This window comes from Plectropomus leopardus, chromosome 14 (genome assembly GCF_026936395.1).
Source record: "Plectropomus leopardus strain MGB_pleo_1.0 chromosome 14, ASM2693639v1, whole genome shotgun sequence".
Classification (NCBI taxonomy): Eukaryota; Metazoa; Chordata; class Actinopteri; order Perciformes; family Serranidae; genus Plectropomus; species Plectropomus leopardus.
This window is the reverse complement of record NC_142189.1, coordinates 14,982,951-15,001,409: the sequence shown is the minus strand read 5'-3', so window position 1 is coordinate 15,001,409 and position 18,459 is coordinate 14,982,951. Positions and strand designations below refer to the sequence as shown.

General features: G+C 36.3%; 1 protein-coding gene across 1 annotated transcript in view; it reads right to left on the bottom strand.

Moving 5' to 3' along the window:
- Positions 1–8,232: 8,232 nt before the first annotated feature.
- The window catches only part of asap3 (ArfGAP with SH3 domain, ankyrin repeat and PH domain 3), a 35,859-nt gene continuing 25,632 nt past the window's right edge, over positions 8,233–18,459 (bottom strand). Inside the window, exons 19-26 of the mRNA XM_042500394.2 lie at positions 13,453–13,568; positions 13,233–13,300; positions 12,136–12,243; positions 11,687–11,909; positions 11,195–11,480; positions 10,592–10,820; positions 10,279–10,410; positions 8,233–9,956 (exon numbers count right to left, since the gene is read on the bottom strand). Of these exons, the coding sequence (XP_042356328.2) occupies positions 9,882–9,956; positions 10,279–10,410; positions 10,592–10,820; positions 11,195–11,480; positions 11,687–11,909; positions 12,136–12,243; positions 13,233–13,300; positions 13,453–13,568 (1,237 nt within the window). The 3' untranslated portion in view covers positions 8,233–9,881. The remainder of the gene's footprint in view (positions 9,957–10,278; positions 10,411–10,591; positions 10,821–11,194; positions 11,481–11,686; positions 11,910–12,135; positions 12,244–13,232; positions 13,301–13,452; positions 13,569–18,459) is intronic.

Here is an 18,459-nt window from a genome sequence, read left to right as displayed (position 1 = left end):
TGAATGTCTTTTCAACACTGTATGGTATAACACGCGCCTACCTTCTATTCTAAGTGGTTTTCAGCTGTTTTTGGACATGTCAAATTTTGACATTTTGCCATACTATAGCCTTGCTTTTTTGTCATTTTTTCAACCTTCGATTTTATGGGTTTTTGGGTCGTTTTTGAATGTCTTTTTCAACACTGTATGGTATAACACGCGTCTCGTTCTATTCTAAGTGGTTTTCAGCTGTTTTTGGACATGTCAAATTTTGACATTTTGCCATACTATAGCCTTGCTTTTTTGTCAATTTTTCAACCTTCGATTTTATGGGTTTTTGGGCGTTTTGAATGTCTTTTCAACACTGCATGGTATAACACGCGCCTACCTTCTATTCTAAGTGGTTTTCAGCTGTTTTTGGACATGTCAAATTTTGACATTTTGCCATACTATAGCCTTGCTTTTTTGTCAATTTTTCAACCTTGATTTTATGGGTTTTTGGGTCGTTTTGAATGTCTTTTCAACACTGTATGGTATAACACGCGTCTCCCTTCTATTCTAAGTGGTTTTCAGCTGTTTTTTGGACATGTCAAATTTTGAGAATTTTGCCATACTATAGCCTTGCTTTTTTGTCATTTTTTCAACCTTCGATTTTATGGGTTTTGGGCCGCTTTTGAATGTCTTTTCAACACTGTATGGTATAACACGGCCTCCCTTCTATTCTAAGTGGTTTTCAGCTGTTTTTGAAATGTCAAATTTTGACATTTTGCCATACTATAGCCTTGCTTTTTTGTCATTTTTCAACCTTCGATTTTATGGGTTTTTGGGCTGTTTTTGAATGTCTTTTCAACACTGCATGGTATAACACGCTACCTACCTTCTATTCTAAGTGGTTTTCAGCTGTTTTTGGACATGTCAAATTTTGACATTTTGCCATACTATAGCCTTGCTTTTTTTGTCATTTTTTCAACCTTCGATTTTATGGGTTTTTGGGCGTTTTGAATGTCTTTTCAACACTGCATGGTATCACACGCTACTACCTTCTATTCTAAGTGGTTTTCAGCTGTTTTTGGACATGTCAAATTTTGACATTTTTGCCATACTATAGCCTTGCTTTTTTGTTAATTTTTCAACCTTCGATTTTATGGGTTTTTGGGTCGTTTTTGAATGTCTTTTCAACACTGTATGGTATAACACACGTCTCCCTTCTATTCTAAGTGGTTTTCAGCTGTTTTTTGGACATGTCAAATTTTGAGAATTTTGCCATACTATAGCCTTGCTTTTTTGTCATTTTTTCAACCTTCGATTTTATGGGTTTTTGGGCGTTTTTGAATGTCTTTTCAACACTGCATGGTATAACACGCGTCACGTTCTATTCTAAGTGGTTTTCAGCTGTTTTTTGGACATGTCAAATTTTGACATTTTGCCATACTATAGCCTTGCTTTTTTGTCAATTTTTCAACCTTCGATTTTATGGGTTTTTGGGCGTTTTGAATGTCTTTTCAACACTACATGGTATAACACGCGTCTCCCTTCTATTCTAAGTGGTTTTCAGCTGTTTTTTGGAAATGTCAAATTTTGAGAATTTTGCCATACTATAGCCTTGCTTTTTTTGTCATTTTTTTCAACCTTCGATTTTATGGGTTTTTGGGCCGTTTTTGAATGTCTTTTCAACACTGCATGGTATAACACGCGCCTACCTTCTATTCTAAGTGGTTTTCAGCTGTTTTTTGGACATGTCAAATTTTGACATTTTGCCATACTATAGCCTTGCTTTTTTGTCAATTTTTCAACCTTCGTTTTTATGGGTTTTGGGGCGTTTTGAATGTCTTTTCAACACTGTATGGTATAACACGTCTATGTTCTATTCTAAGTGGTTTTCAGCTGTTTTTGGACATGTCAAATTTTGAGAATTTTGCCATACTATAGCCTTGCTTTTTTGTCATTTTTCAACCTTCGATTTTATGGGTTTTGGGCCGTTTTTGAATGTCTTTTCAACACTGTATGGTATAACACGCGTCTCCCTTCTATTCTAAGTGGTTTTCAGCTGTTTTTTGGACATGTCAAATTTTGAGAATTTTGCCATACTATAGCCTTGCTTTTTTGTCATTTTTTCAACCTTCGATTTTATGGGTTTTTGGGCTGTTTTGAATGTCTTTTCAACACTGCATGGTATAACACTTCTACGTACTATTCTAAGTGGTTTTCAGCTGTTTTTTGGACATGTCAAATTTTGAGAATTTTGCCATACTATAGCCTTGCTTTTTTTGTCAATTTTTCAACCTTCGATTTTATGGGTTTTTGGGCCGTTTTTGATTGTCTTTTCAACACTGCATGGTATAACAGGCGTCTACGTTCTATTCTAAGTGGTTTTCAGCTGTTTTTTGGACATGTCAAATTTTGAGAATTTTGCCATACTATAGCCTTGCTTTTTTGTCATTTTTTCAACCTTCGATTTTATGGGTTTTTGGGCGTTTTTGAATGTCTTTTCAACACTGTATGGTATAACACGTGTCTACGTTCTATTCTAAGTGGTTTTCAGCTGTTTTTTGGACATGTCAAATTTTGAGAATTTTGCCATACTATAGCCTTGCTTTTTTTGTCATTTTTTTCAACCTTCGATTTTATGGGTTTTTGGGCCGTTTTTGAATGTCTTTTCAACACTGCATGGTATAACACGCTACCTTCTATTCTAAGTGGTTTTCAGCTGTTTTTGGACATGTCAAATTTTGACATTTTTGCCATACTATAGCCTTGCTTTTTTGTCAATTTTTCAACCTTCGATTTTATGGGTTTTTGGGCGTTTTGAATGTCTTTTCAACACTGCATGGTATAACACGTCTATGTTCTATTCTAAGTGGTTTTCAGCTGTTTTTGGACATGTCAAATTTTGAGAATTTTGCCATACTATAGCCTTGCTTTTTTGTCATTTTTTCAACCTTCGATTTTATGGGTTTTGGGCGTTTTGAATGTCTTTTCAACACTGTATGGTATAACACGCGTCTCCCTTCTATTCTAAGTGGTTTTCAGCTGTTTTTTGGACATGTCAAATTTTGACATTTTTGCCATACTATAGCCTTGCTTTTTTTGTCATTTTTTCAACCTTCGATTTTATGGGTTTTTGGGCTGTTTTTGAATGTCTTTTCAACACTACATGGTATAACACGCGCCTACCTTCTATTCTAAGTGGTTTTCAGCTGTTTTTTGGACATGTCAAATTTTGACATTTTTGCCATACTATAGCCTTGCTTTTTTTGTCAATTTTTCAACCTTCGATTTTATGGGTTTTTGGGCCGTTTTTGAATGTCTTTTCAACACTGCATGGTATAACACGCGCTACCTTCTATTCTAAATGGTTTTCAGCTGTTTTTTGGACATGTCAAATTTTGACATTTTGCCATACTATAGCCTTGCTTTTTTGTCAATTTTTCAACCTTCGATTTTATGGGTTTTGGGGCCGTTTTGAATGTCTTTTCAACACTGCATGGTATAACACGCGCCTACCTTCTATTCTAAGTGGTTTTCAGCTGTTTTTTGGACATGTCAAATTTTGAGAATTTTGCCATACTATAGCCTTGCTTTTTTTGTCAATTTTTCAACCTTCGATTTTATGGGTTTTTGGGCCGTTTTTGAATGTCTTTTCAACACTGTATGGTATAACACGCGTCTACGTTCTATTCTAAGTGGTTTTCAGCTGTTTTTTGGACATGTCAAATTTTGACATTTTTGCCATACTATAGCCTTGCTTTTTTTGTCATTTTTTTCAACCTTCGATTTTATGGGTTTTTGGGCTGTTTTTGAATGTCTTTTCAACACTGTATGGTATAACACGCGTCTACGTTCTATTCTAAGTGGTTTTCAGCTGTTTTTTGGACATGTCAAATTTTGACATTTTGCCATACTATAGCCTTGCTTTTTTGTCATTTTTTCAACCTTCGATTTTATGGGTTTTTGGGCGTTTTGAATGTCTTTTCAACACTGTATGGTATAACACGCGTCTTACCTTCTATTCTAAGTGGTTTTCAGCTGTTTTTTGGACATGTCAAATTTTGACATTTTTGCCATACTATAGCCTTGCTTTTTTTGTCAATTTTTCAACCTTCGATTTTATGGGTTTTTGGGCCGTTTTTGAATGTCTTTTCAACACTGTATGGTATAACACGCGTCTACGTTCTATTCTAAGTGGTTTTCAGCTGTTTTTTGGACATGTCAAATTTTGAGAATTTTGCCATACTATAGCCTTGCTTTTTTTGTCATTTTTTCAACCTTCGATTTTGTGGGTTTTTGGGACGTTTTTGAATGTCTTTTCAACACTGTATGGTATAACACGCGTCTCCCTTCTATTCTAAGTGGTTTTCAGCTGTTTTTTGGACATGTCAAATTTTGAGAATTTTGCCATACTATAGCCTTGCTATTTTTGTCATTTTTTTTCAACCTTCGATTTTATGGGTTTTTGGACGTTTTTGAATGTCTTTTCAACACTGCATGGTATAACACGCATCTACGTACTATTCTAAGTGGTTTTCAGCTGTTTTTTGGACATGTCAAATTTTGAGAATTTTGCCATACTATAGCCTTGCTTTTTTTGTCAATTTTTCAACCTTCGATTTTATGGGTTTTTGGGCCGTTTTTGATTGTCTTTTCAACACTGCATGGTATAACAGGCGTCTACGTTCTATTCTAAGTGGTTTTCAGCTGTTTTTTGGACATGTCAAATTTTGAGAATTTTGCCATACTATAGCCTTGCTTTTTTTGTCATTTTTTTCAACCTTCGATTTTATGGGTTTTTGGGCCGTTTTTGAATGTCTTTTCAACACTGTATGGTATAACACGTGTCTACGTTCTATTCTTAGTGGTTTTCAGCTGTTTTTTGGACATGTCAAATTTTGAGAATTTTGCCATACTATAGCCTTGCTTTTTTTGTCATTTTTTTCAACCTTCGATTTTATGGGTTTTTGGGCCGTTTTTGAATGTCTTTTCAACACTGCATGGTATAACACGCGCCTACCTTCTATTCTAAGTGGTTTTCAGCTGTTTTTTGGACATGTCAAATTTTGACATTTTTGCCATACTATAGCCTTGCTTTTTTTGTCATTTTTTTCAACCTTCGATTTTATGGGTTTTTGGGCCGTTTTTGAATGTCTTTTCAACACTGTATGGTATAACACGCGTCTACGTTCTATTCTAAGTGGTTTTCAGCTGTTTTTTGGACATGTCAAATTTTGAGAATTTTGCCATACTATAGCCTTGCTTTTTTTGTCAATTTTTCAACCTTCGATTTTATGGGTTTTGGGGCCATTTTTGAATGTCTTTTCAACACTGTATGGTATAACACGCGTCTACGTTCTATTCTAAGTGGTTTTCAGCTGTTTTTTGGACATGTCAAATTTTGACATTTTTGCCATACTATAGCCTTGCTTTTTTGGTCGTTTTTTTCAACCTTCGATTTTGTGGGTTTTTGGGCCGTTTTTGAATGTCTTTTCAACACTGTATGGTATAACGCGTCTACGTTCTATTCTAAGTGGTTTTCAGCTGTTTTTTGGACATGTCAAATTTTGAGAATTTTGCCATACATGGAGAGGCATGATATACCATACATTGTTATAAAACCATTCAAAAACAGCCCAAAAACCTGATAAAATTTCAAAATTGGACATGTCCAAAAAACAGCTGAAAACCACTTAGAACAGAACGTAGACGCGTGTTATACCATGCAGTGTTGAAAAAACATTCAAAAACGGCCCAAAAACGCATAAAATCAAAGGTTGAAAAAATGACAAAAAAAGCAAGGCTATAGCATGGCAAAATTCTCAAAATTTGACATGTCCAAAAACAGCTGAAAACCACTTAGTGTAGCATGAAAGGGCTTGTTAAAGTATACAGTGTTGAAAAAACGTTGGAAAACATTGCAAAAACCCATAAAACAGCATGTTGAGAAAATGAAGCAAAAAGCAAGGCTATAGTATGGCAAAATTTTCCAAATTTTCCAACAGCTGAAAACTACTTAGAATAGCATGTGGAGGCATGATATACCATACAGTGTTGAAAAAACATTCAAAAACGGCCCAAAAACCTCAGAACCCAAAAAATAGCATTTCTACAAAATTACGAAAAAAGCAAGGCTATAGTATGGCAAAAAATGTCAAACTTGGACATGTCCAAAAAACAGCTGAAAACCGCTTAGTATAGTATGAAAGGGCTTGTTAAAGTATACAGTGTTGAAAAAACATTCAAAAATGGCCCCAAAACCAATAAAAAACAATGTTGAAAAAATGACGAAAAAAAAAGGCTGTAGTATTGCAAAAATGTCAAAATTTGATATGTCCAAAAAACAGCTGAAAACCACTTAGAATAGCATTTAGAGGCATGTTATTCCATACATTGTTGAAAAAACATTCTAAAACGGTCCAAAAACCCATAAAATCGAAGGCTGAAAAAAAGCAAAGGCTATAGTATGGAAAAAATGTCAAAATTTGACATCCAAAAAAGAGCTGAAAACCACATGGAATAGCATGTAGAGGCATGTTATACCATACAGTGTTGAAAAAACATTCAAAAACGTCCCAAAAACGTCCCAAAAACCCATAAAATCAAAGGTTGAAAAAAATGACGAAAAAAGCAAGGCAAAAATGTCAAAATTTGACATGTCCAAAAAACAGCTAAAAAGTACTTAGGGCATGTGGAGGCATGTTATTCCATAAATTGTTGAAAGAAACATTCAAAAACGGCTTAGTATAGTATGAAAGGGCTTGTTAAAGTATACAGTGTTAGAAAAACATTCAAAAATGGCCCAAAAAACAATAAAAAACAATGTTGAAAAAATGAAGCAAAAAGCAAGGCTATAGTATGGCAAAAATGTTAAAATTTGATATGTCCAAAAACAGCTGAAAACCACTTAGAATAGCATTTAGAGGCGTGTTATACCATACAGTGTTGAAAAAACATTCAAAAACGGCCCAAAAAACAATAAAAAACACTGTGAAAAAATGACGAAAAAAGCAAGGCTTTAGTATGGCGAAAATGTCAAAATTGGACATGTCCAAAAAACAGCTGAAAACCACTTAGTATAGCATTAAAGGGCTTGTTCAAGTATACAGTGTTGAAAAAACATTGAAAAACATTCCAAAAACCCATAAAATAGCATGTTGAAAAAATGAAGCAAAAAGCAAGGCTATGGTATGACGAAAAATGTCAAAATTGGACATGTCCAAAAAACAGCAAAAATAACACCTAGTATAGCATGTAGAGGCATGTTATACCATACAGTGTTGAAAAAACAGTCTAAAAAAAGGCCCAAAAACCCAAAAACCAAAAAAATAGGATGTTGACAAAATTACGAAAAAAGCTAGGCTATAGTATGGCAAAAATGTCAAAATTGGACATGTCCAATAACAGCTGAAAACCACTTTGTATAGCATGTAAGGGCTTGTTAAAGTACACAGTGTTTAAAAAACGTTGAAAACATTCCAAAAACCCATAAAATAGCATGTTGAAAAAATCACAAAAAAGCAAGGATTTAGTATGACGAAAATGTTAAAATTTGACATGTCCAAAAACAGCTATAGCCTTGCTTTTTTGTCATTTTTTCAGCATGCTATTTTATGGGCTTTAAGGCCTCTGGGGGATGTTTTTTCAACACTTTATAGTATAAGAAGCCTCTACATGCTATACTAAGTGGTTTTCAGCTGTTTTTTGGACACGTCAAATTTTAGCATTTTCGCCATACTATAGCCTTGCTATTTTGTCACTTCTTCACCATGCTATTTTATGGATTTGGGGGCCGTTTTCACTAAGAGATATACTGTCTTTTTTAGATTGTCCTTCTTGAGAAATTGCAGTTTGTGAAAAAAAAAATCCCTAATCCATGTTCTACCTGTATGTAACCTACAGCTATAAAGTAGCATGAGTCTATTGATTTTGAATTATCGGACTTCTTATAATAAAGGCTAGTGTATTTTTGGAATAAGTCACCGTTTTTATGAATCACCCTCTTACACAAACTTGTGATCCATTTGTTTAAGCGTGCACAACATAATCATGGCCACTAAGCCCTGTCACAATAGGTTTTATGCACATTTATACACATCACTAGGAAGTAGCTTTTATATGCGCCCTCACTCACTGAATTATTTAAGCAATGTGTGCTTGTGCTGAGCATTAAGGGCTTGTAGCTCTATGGCTTTGCGTCTGCCATAATATATTAGCCCACCCTATCATGCCACATGCAGAAAATAACACCTAATTTACACTATAAAAGAGTGTACGGCACTTTATTGAACATGTTTTATATGTATTTACAAATATACCGACTAAAATGAGTTAATGTACTATTGTTTAAATTTGACAATTTCTACTTACATTTGTACTTAAATGCAATCACCCCCTGCTTCACAATTATCTGATAACATGCTTGTCTCATGATTTGTTTGCTTAATTTTCAACACTGTAACAACACAATAGCGTCAGAAACAGTACCAAGCAAACAGAGTTGTTTGTTCAATGATTAAAAGAAGCGAACACCTGCTTCCTGCCCACCTTTACCCATTACTGTCGGTGTTTGTTTGCAGTTTGCTGAGACAAGATCCTCTCTTTACACTGATTAAGCAACTGTCTGGTCCCTTTCGTTTTTTTTTCTGTCTGACAGCCGTTTAGACAACTAATGACAAAGAACAGAGGACAAACAACATTAAATCAAAGGACTTCAAATTACCAAAATGAAGTAACACTATCTGTAATAAACAATCCTTTTGTAATGCATAACGGCTGAGAAAACAGGTGATATATACTGTACATCAGCGGATATTTTTAGTATGTACAACAAACTATGTGTAATAGCTGTAAAATGCGTTACTAGTACAAAAAGTGGAGCAGTTCCGTTAAGTCCTAAAGGTTCCTAAATCTCAGATGCGATGTGCTTGTGTATATCTTGTGTGATGCACACGTGCCAACCGTAAGTGTGTGTGTTCACTACACAAATGACTGCAGTGGGGTGCTGTTACTAACAAGCTCTCTTTAAGTGCTATTTCCTGGAAGAATAGTGAGAGTCTTTTCTCTTTTTTATAACACACCGTCGTTATTCCTTTTTCTCCAGAGACAGATGCCTGGAGCCAGAGGAAATTGGATCTCTCCTAGCAGCCAGTGAGCTGTGCCCAGAATCAAGATGGCTGAGCTAAAGTTTCACATCTTTGCCCAGAGGCTTGCCATTTTGGTGGAGACAGACTGGCAAGCACAGAGTCCCAGGGCGGGCTGCAACTGACACTGGGCAGGTACGAACCTCAAGTCCAGGTCTCAGTATACTGTGATTTTAGAGACTGAACCGTTTACGTTCAGACCAAAAAGAAGCTAGATCTTCATTCACAGCAGCTGGCGGGGTATATATTTACAGCTCTGCCAACTCTTTCGAAGATTTCTTCTTAATGAGTTTAAAGTGCCCTAAAGGGTTTTTGCCCTGCAAGTACGTCGCGCCAATAGTTAAAAGTCCTAGATCATCAATTTAGACAATTTAAACATCTGCAAAATTTTGTGCATCATTAAAAGTTAAAGGGACAACTGCAGCTAAAAAAACAAGGCTACAACAACATAGGGGGAAACACTGTCCTTGAATAAGGGGTTTTATGGGGCTCTAAAAGGCTTCAGTTCCCTTGTTGGTTTCCAGAACGAGTAAATGTTAAAATTGTAAAACTGTACCATTTATATCCTCAGGTCTCTCTTGGCTAGTATATCCTCATGGAAAGATTCTCAGTTTGCTCAAACCCTCCAGGTTGAGTTAGATCCAGGATAATGTCCTCTCCTGTAAATAAAATCCAGTCTGTCTGACGACGATAAGTCTCCAGTAAGCATCCAATGCTGGTTCAGTTCTTTTGATGTGTTAGCACACAGTTCTTCCATATTTCCATGTCCATTCAGTCAGTTAGTTTGTGTACATAGTTGACAGGAAAGGTCCCAGTCCTGGATGGGTCCCCCTCTATGTGCCCAACCTGTTAGATAAAGAAAGAGCCAGATTACTTTATTTATCCCTGAATCCAGAACTTCCTTTGTTACAGAAGCTTAGAGCAAAACAGACAGAGATACTTAGCGTAACAACCTATACAATGCAACTCAAGTAACAGACAGACACAACAAACAAAAATTTAAATACTTGGGAGAATTATAAATCACATAATTGATAGAGAGTTATTTAACAATTATGAAGTGAGCATATATAAAAAGTACATTTCACTTACTGTTAAATCTTTCACATTGCTGCGCCACAGAAATGAAAAAGGCACAAAGGTGAAATCAAGTTGCAGTTTCACTTACCCACCAGTGGAGGTCATTAGTGGCCGTGACCACAATGATCTCATCTTTGAAAAAGGCAAGCTGCTCTGAACTGACTGCTCTGCAGTCCACTAAAGCCTTGACACGCTTCTGATGTGGCCTGCTGCCAGACACCTGGAGGAGACAGGCAATATATTTTCCAGTGTGCCTACAGCAAATTTATATCGCCTGTGAAATCTCACAGGTTTTTTTCAGATTTTACACAGAAAAAAGGGCTGCGGAATTGAAGATTGTGATATGGTGGACTAATACTGGAAGCTGAATGCAATAGACAGAAGTTTCTGTGTGTTTGTACCATAGCATTCCTGCGGGGTCGTGGGGCACAGGTCACTGCAGGTGAGGATGGCGCCGCTGGAGCGGGAGCAGGAGCAGGAGCAGGAGCTGGGGTGAGGCCTGGTCCATTCCCCACTAAGCTGCAGTACAACTCCTCCTGACTGCCCACACAGGTCGGAGACAACACACCGCACTTCCCCTGGTTACCTCCTCCACTGCTGGTTCGACGGTACGATGTGGTCTTCTCTGAACTACGGTAGAAAAGTCACATGAGAGGACACATGACTTGTAACATTTTGTGAAAATGATTAATAAATACTAATATTGTTTATATCAATAAATATCCATTAAAAAAAGTTACAGATATCTCATCCATCTACATATATACTTACACAAATGATTTCTTAAAGGTTTACAAATCATTTGGAAATCATTAACAACTTAATAAAGTATAAAAAATGTAATGTGGTCAACAATAAACTGAACTACAGTATTACTGATATTAACTAATGTTTGGTAAACATTATAATAATTTCATACACAATAAAATAACGATTCATTGAATTTAAGTTAAATGTACATGTATCATTTATTCACGAGAAAAAATGTAACAATGCTGTCTTACCTGACAGGCCCTATGTGACTCTGAGAGGAAGTTGGCGTGACGCTGGCTTGAGAACCAGAACTAGCAGCAGGCTGGCCGTCCCAGGTCTGCCTCTGTCCCCGCAGCAGAGCTCCCTGTCCGTGGGGAGACCTCGGCGGTTTACCTCCTTGGTTTTCTGTGTTGGGTGAAGAAGTTCTGTGTCTCGTCTGTGTGTGGGGACTGGAGGAGTGTGAGGCTGGATTAGAGCAGCGTCGTGGGAGGGGGTTGCCTTCCTGTGTTGTGACCGAAATCTGGGGGTCTGAGCGACCTGAGGACAGGAAGAAAATGTCAAAAATTGAATCAAGAGCAACACTGCACATTGTATCTTCACCGTTTTTTGCAGCAGTGCATGTTATCATAAACCAAATCTAACTGAATTCAACCTGATTAAACCCTTCAGTAATACAAATTAAAAATCAGGAATGGTTAGGGCATTTTCATGATGCAGATAAGCCATACGCTGCAGTAGCTCACCTCGCTGGATGGATTTAGCTGGCAGTGGCGGCGGCATTGATGCTCCAGAGGGGGCGCTGTTGGCTGGGGGATTTTTGTATAAGAAGTCTAGATTCTCATATGTCTGACAAGGCCTGCTTCCCGCATTACCATTGGCACCATTTACTACACTCCAGCGAGCGAAGGCATTTCCACCACTTACACTGGAGGACGGTGGAGAGTGTTTTTTGGGTAATGGGCTCACCTGGAAGAATGTGTACAGGAGCAAGAGGTTAATTACTAATTTTTTCTTAACTTTTTCATTTTTGTATTGCCTTTTTCTCTTAAGTAGAGGAAATTTGCAGTGGAAACCCCCTATATTGCCCTTTAAACTTTGCAAAAGGCTTTTTGGCAGAGAAACAAAGTTAGTAATAAGATTGTTTTTGTGTGTGTATGTTGCTGATGTTGTTGTTGTTGTTGTTGTTGTTTACCCTCTCATCCAGGTCATCCTCGCTGTCATAAAACTCCTGAGAATGTGTCTCCCATGTGAACTCCACGTGGATCTGAGAGTTAAACTTCCCACTCTGGGCAAGCTCCAACTAACACACACACACACGCACACGCGCGCACGCGCGCACACACACACACACAGACACACACACAGGAGCACAAACATTCAGAATAGTCTCATCAACTCATACCACATAGCACAATAATACACGCATAGCAGCTATAATGCATTAAGTGTGGTCTTAGCTTTACTCAATGAGGTGCATTTCTGCCACTTTGTTGGAATCGTTCTGTTTCGTGGCTGCTCTTGGGAAGTAGTTTTTGGGAGTTTTAGATTCAGATAAGTTCAAACACATTAATGCTTCTAGATTAGCTGGCAAATATTTTGAGGAAGAATGAAAAAAAAGATAGTGGAAAGCAGGATTAGAATTTCTGACAATGTATCACAGATTGTCGTTCAATTTTGGGAAAAATCTACTACATAAAACTCCATCCTGACTGGCGATGATCAGTCATATCAGCGTGGCCTTGGGTTCAGCAGATGTTTAAAAAAACAAAAAAACAACTTGGAATAAGTCAGGCAGGTTAGATAAAAATCATTTGGGAAAAGTCTCGAGTCCAGAGTCATATATCATTGCAGATTCCAGATTTTTTCTTTTTTAAAGCTAGACAGAAAATGAAATTAATTCAGCCAGTAAGTGCACAGGGTGAACTTTTAAGCTGTGCACAATCAAACAGGATATTGCGCAAGGCAGGTCTGATTCAGCAGGGCAGATGGCCGGTAAGAAAATAAAACCAGTTTATAAATGATACACACTGGGGCCTGATGAGGATAAGATTCTTTGTCCTGGGAGTGAGACCTTAACAGAGCTTTGGTGCACGGGGAGTTATTTCAAGGCAGTATTTCCAGCTGAGGAAGTTGTCTTGTTTAGTTTCTGGAGCGGGCTCTCTGGTAGGCATTTTAATGTTGTAATTTGATTCCTTAGTTGAATTTACCTCCTGACTGTGTGTGTTCTCTGAATTTATGAATTAAAAGTTGAATATAAAAAAAAGAGAGAGCTAGAAAGTGGGATCTCACCAGCTCAACACACTGAGCGTGTTGCAGTCTCCGTGCAGTATCAAGGGCCGTCTCTCCTGCAGAGTTCACTACAAGAAGTTTAGAGGAAGATGTGCTTTTACAGTATTTGTTGATTACACAGCATTACAGAAAAGTAGAGAATATATATATATATATATATATATATATATATATATATATATATATATATATATATATATATATATATGTATATAAATACCTGTGTGTAATGCTGCCTTTGCTTTAAGCAGTAACTTGAGAGACTCGGTTTTGTGATGCAGGACGCTGTAGTGAAGAGCTGTGTTTCCTTCTGCTGTTCTTTTCTCCAGACAGTTGCTGTAGAGCAAAAACAGAGTACAAGCAGATGGTGATAACAACATTCTATGTAGGGCTGCAGTACTATACAGATCTCATGATATACTGTAGTGTGAAAACTGATGATTATCATACTGTGTACATTTACTTATTAGCGATATTTAAAAATTAAAAAAAAAAAATGAAACTAGACAAGAGTCTCACCTTTATTTTATGTCAAAAAGGAAACTTTTTACAAAACTTTCATTTAAAATGAAAGTGTATGTTTCAAAAATCAGACCTGAACGTGCATTGACAAGTACCAGAAACACATTGTAGGGTAACTAATAGCCACCCAATGTCTGCATGTGTATGTTTTGATCCAATACAGTTGCCTACAAATTGTTTTTTTTACCCTTATTTTATTTTTATTTATTTAATCCCAACCCCTTTTTTCCCTCACCTTTTTATTCATTTATTCTATTTTCTTAATTTATTTCATTTCTTTATTTGTTTTATTTTTTGATTAAAATTTTTATTTTATTTTTATTTTTTATTTATTACTTTTAAATGATTGAAAGGTCCTAATGTTCATTTGGTAGTGTATTTTGCCTTTGTGTGTTAACATAAACCAATAAATTTCATTATTAAGTTCATTAAAGAATAAAATTCAAATTCAAATCAAAATGGCAGACCTCCTGTTGGGTTTAGGGTATGGCTCCAAGAGGCTTTTTTTTTTTTTAAATCTTGAGATGTTACATATACCTTCCAATTTTCACAATTGAAACAAAATGTTGAAAATATATCTGTATCATTAGGGTTAGCTCAGTGGGTTGGATGGAGAGTTAATATCCATAAGGTTCCATGTTCAATCCTTGCTTAGGACAGGTGACTTTCAAAGGTCATTGTCTAAATTTTGCTTTTTTTAGGAGTCTCCTAGGTTGGCAATTTGAGCCTCACAAGTGAAGCGGTTTTGCAATAGTACAAAATCCATGGCTGAAATTTAACAGATAATGCCAGAATTGGTGAAAACTAAAAATATACAAGACAGAGAGACAATTATGTCACAAACAAACAAACAAAATACCATACACGTGAATATTAAAACATGCCAGTACTCTCTAATGTGTCAAAATAGGACATGTCCAAAAAAACAGCTGAAAAACACGTTGAGACGCGTCATAGTATAGAATGTTGAAAAAAAAAAAAACAGTCAAAAACATTTAGTGGCTGGAGGTTTGGCTCAGTGGATTAGACACCTGGTTGGAGTGTCTGAAGTTGTAAATTCAAGCCTTGTTCAGGACATATGACTTTTAAAGATTATCGTCCAAATATGAAAGATATAGGGAACGTTTAAAACCTGAAATGCGACTGATGTGTGGCTGAGGGGATAAGACCATCACTTAAAGTTCCAAAGGTTGCTGGTTCAAGCCCTACAAGGCTGGTGGTTATACAAGAGTGCAAGATCCTTGGCTGAAATTTCATAGATAATACCAAATGATATTTTATGTCACAAATAAAATGAAACATCAGCTGATATATCTATTTTCTCTGTTGATAAGTGTCATATGCTGTTGATACGCAAAATTCAGTATCCGTAGTGACGTCTGTCAAAAACTCCACTGATATATGATATATATCACTCAACTTTACTGTCTTAATTTGATCTGCAATATCACGATCAGTATCTAAACTGTATGAATATACAGTCAAATGAAATGTTATGGCATAAATAAAATAAAATATCAGCTGACATATCTCTTTGATCTGCTAATATAAGGGTCATATGCTGTTGAATCGCAAAATTCAGTATCAGCAGTGACATCTGTCAGAAACTTGACTGATATATGAGTCAGGCCGATATTCCTTGATTTCGACAGACGTCACTGCCGATACTGGTTTTACCTGTTTTGGGACCACTTCACCTGTTTTTTTGGCCAAAACGATATATCACTCAACTTTACTGCCTTAATTTGATCTGCAATATCTCAAACAGTGTCTAAACTGTATGAATCTACAGTAAAATGACATTTTATGGCATAAATAAAATAAAATAAAATATCAGCTGATATATCTCTTTGCTCTGCTGATATAAAGGTTATATGTTGTTGAAACGCAAAATTCAGCATCCACAGTGACGTCTGTCGAAAACTTGACTGATATATGAGTCCGGCCAATATTCCTTGATTTCGACAGACGCATCTGCCTATACTGGTTTTACCTGTTTTGGGATGACTTTACCTGTTGTTTTTTACCAAAACAATATATTTCTCAACTTTACTGCCTTAATTTGATCTGCAATATCTCAATCAGTGTCTAAACTGTATGAATCTACAGTCAAATGACATTTTATGGCATAAATAAAATAAAATAAAATATCAGCTGATATATCTCTTTGCTCTGCTTATATAAGGGTCATGTGCTGTTGAAATGCAAAATTCAGCATCCACAGTGACGTCTGTCGAAAACTTGACTGATATATGAGTCAGGCCGATATTCCTTGATTTCAACAGATTCATCTGCCGATACTGGTTTTACCTGTTTTGGGACCACTTCACCTGTTTTTTTTTAACCAAAACAATATATTTCTCAACTTTACTGCCTTAATTTGATCTGCAATATCTCAATCAGTGTCTAAACTGTATGAATATACAGTCAAATGACATTTTATGGCATAAATAAAATAAAATAAAATATCAGCTGATATATCTCTTTGCTCTGCTGATATAAGGGTCATATGCTGTTGAAATGCAAAATTCAGCATCTACAGTGAAGTCTGTCGAAAACTTGACTGATATATGAGTCAGGCCGATATTCCTTGATTTCAACAGACGCATCTGCCAATACTGGTTTTACCTGTTTTGGGACCACTTCACCTGTTTTTTTTTAACCAAAACAATATATTTCTCAACTTTACAGCCTTAATTTGATCTGCAATATCTCAATCAGTGTCTAAACTGTATGAATCTACAGTCAAATGACATTTTATGGCATAAATAAAATAAAATAAAATATCAGCTGATATATCTCTTTGCTCTGCTGATATAAGGGTCATGTGCTGTTGAAATGCAAAATTCAGCATCCACAGTGACGTCTGTCGAAAACTTGACTGATATATGAGTCAGGCCGATATTCCTTGATTTCAACAGATTCATCTGCCGATACTGGTTTTACCTGTTTTGGGACCACTTCACCTGTTTTTTTTAACCAAAACAATATATTTCTCAACTTTACAGCCTTAATTTGATCTGCAATATCTCAATCAGTGTCTAAACTGTATGAATCTACAGTCAAATGACATTTTATGGCATAAATAAAATAAAATAAAATATAATCTGATATATCTCTTTGCTCTGCTGATATAAGGGTCATATGCTGTTGAAATGCAAAATTCAGCATCTACAGTGAAGTCTGTCGAAAACTTGACTGATATATGAGTCAGGCCGATATTCCTTGATTTCAACAGACGCATCTGCCGATACTGGTTTTACCTGTTTTGGGACCACTTCACCTGTTTTTTTTTTAACCAAAACAATATATTTCTCAACTTTACAGCCTTAATTTGATCTGCAATATCTCAATCAGTGTCTAAACTGTATGAATATACAGTCAAATGACATTTTATGGCATAAATAAAATAAAATAAAATATCAGCTGATATATCTCTTTGCTCTGCTGATATAAGGGTCATATGCTGTTGAAATGCAAAATTCAGCATCTACAGTGAAGTCTGTCGAAAACTTGACTGATATATGAGTCAGGCCGATATTACTTGATTTCAACAGACGCATCTGCCAATACTGGTTTTACCTGTTTTGGGACCACTTCACCTGTTTTTTTTTAACCAAAACAATATATTTCTCAACTTTATTGCCTTAATTCGATCTGCAATATCTCAATCAGTGTCTAAACTGTATGAATCTACAGTCAAATGACATTTTATGGCATAAAGAAAATAAAATATAATATATCGCTATTCCTCTGCTATTTTAAGGGTCTTATGGTATGAAATACAGCTAAAATTTACAAGAAAATTAAAAAAGGTTTAGCTCAGTGAGTTAAGAGACCGGTTAATGTATCAATGATAGTGTGTTCAAATCTCACTCCATACTTAGTTTTTAAAGGTTATCATCCAAATATAAAATGTATAGAGACGTTCCAGAGGCAAATTGATATACAGCGTGGTGTAAGTGATAAAACACCCGCTTTATAAGCAGAAATACGTCGGTTCGAATACAGCTATGATAGTGCTTTTGTAACAGAACAAGCTCTATGACTAAAACTTTATGGATGATGCCAGGGTCAGTGAAAACGATACACAGATATTTGTGTAACTAACAAACTAACTAAATACCATCCACTTGATAAAATATGTCAGTACTCTCTAATGGACGAAAACATGCGCTGTCGGGCGATCAGCTGTTTGATCCGCGATAATGACACGCCGCTCGGTTGTCAAATAAAAAGCTCAGTTCCACTGTCAGTCCTTCACTACATGACATGATCGTTCAGTACTTCTGCTGTTGCAGAGTTTTGGCGTGAGATTTGCTTTGGTGTCATGACAGCGTGAGACTGACGGTGAAAGCGTGTGTCACATGCCAGGAGCGTGAGAGTTAGCAGCCCAGAAATATAAATTAAAATGCCGAGAGGGTCCGAAAAGCCGCTAAATAGCGATAAAATCGGGACGTTAGTAGTCCTCTCCTCTCGTCACCCTTCGACCTCAGATCGTCTTCTTCGTTTGCAAAATGATGGGGCCATTGTTTATTAACTTAACTGTATATTTCAATGCGGCTTACCGTGAGAACACCCTGCAACACCGTCCGCTCTGCGGCGCACTCTGTGTTTTAGAGTGCTGCGAGCAGTGTAAGCTATGGAGGACTGAAACTGCCAAAATCCAAAATAAATAACTAACTAAATAAATAAATGAAGATGC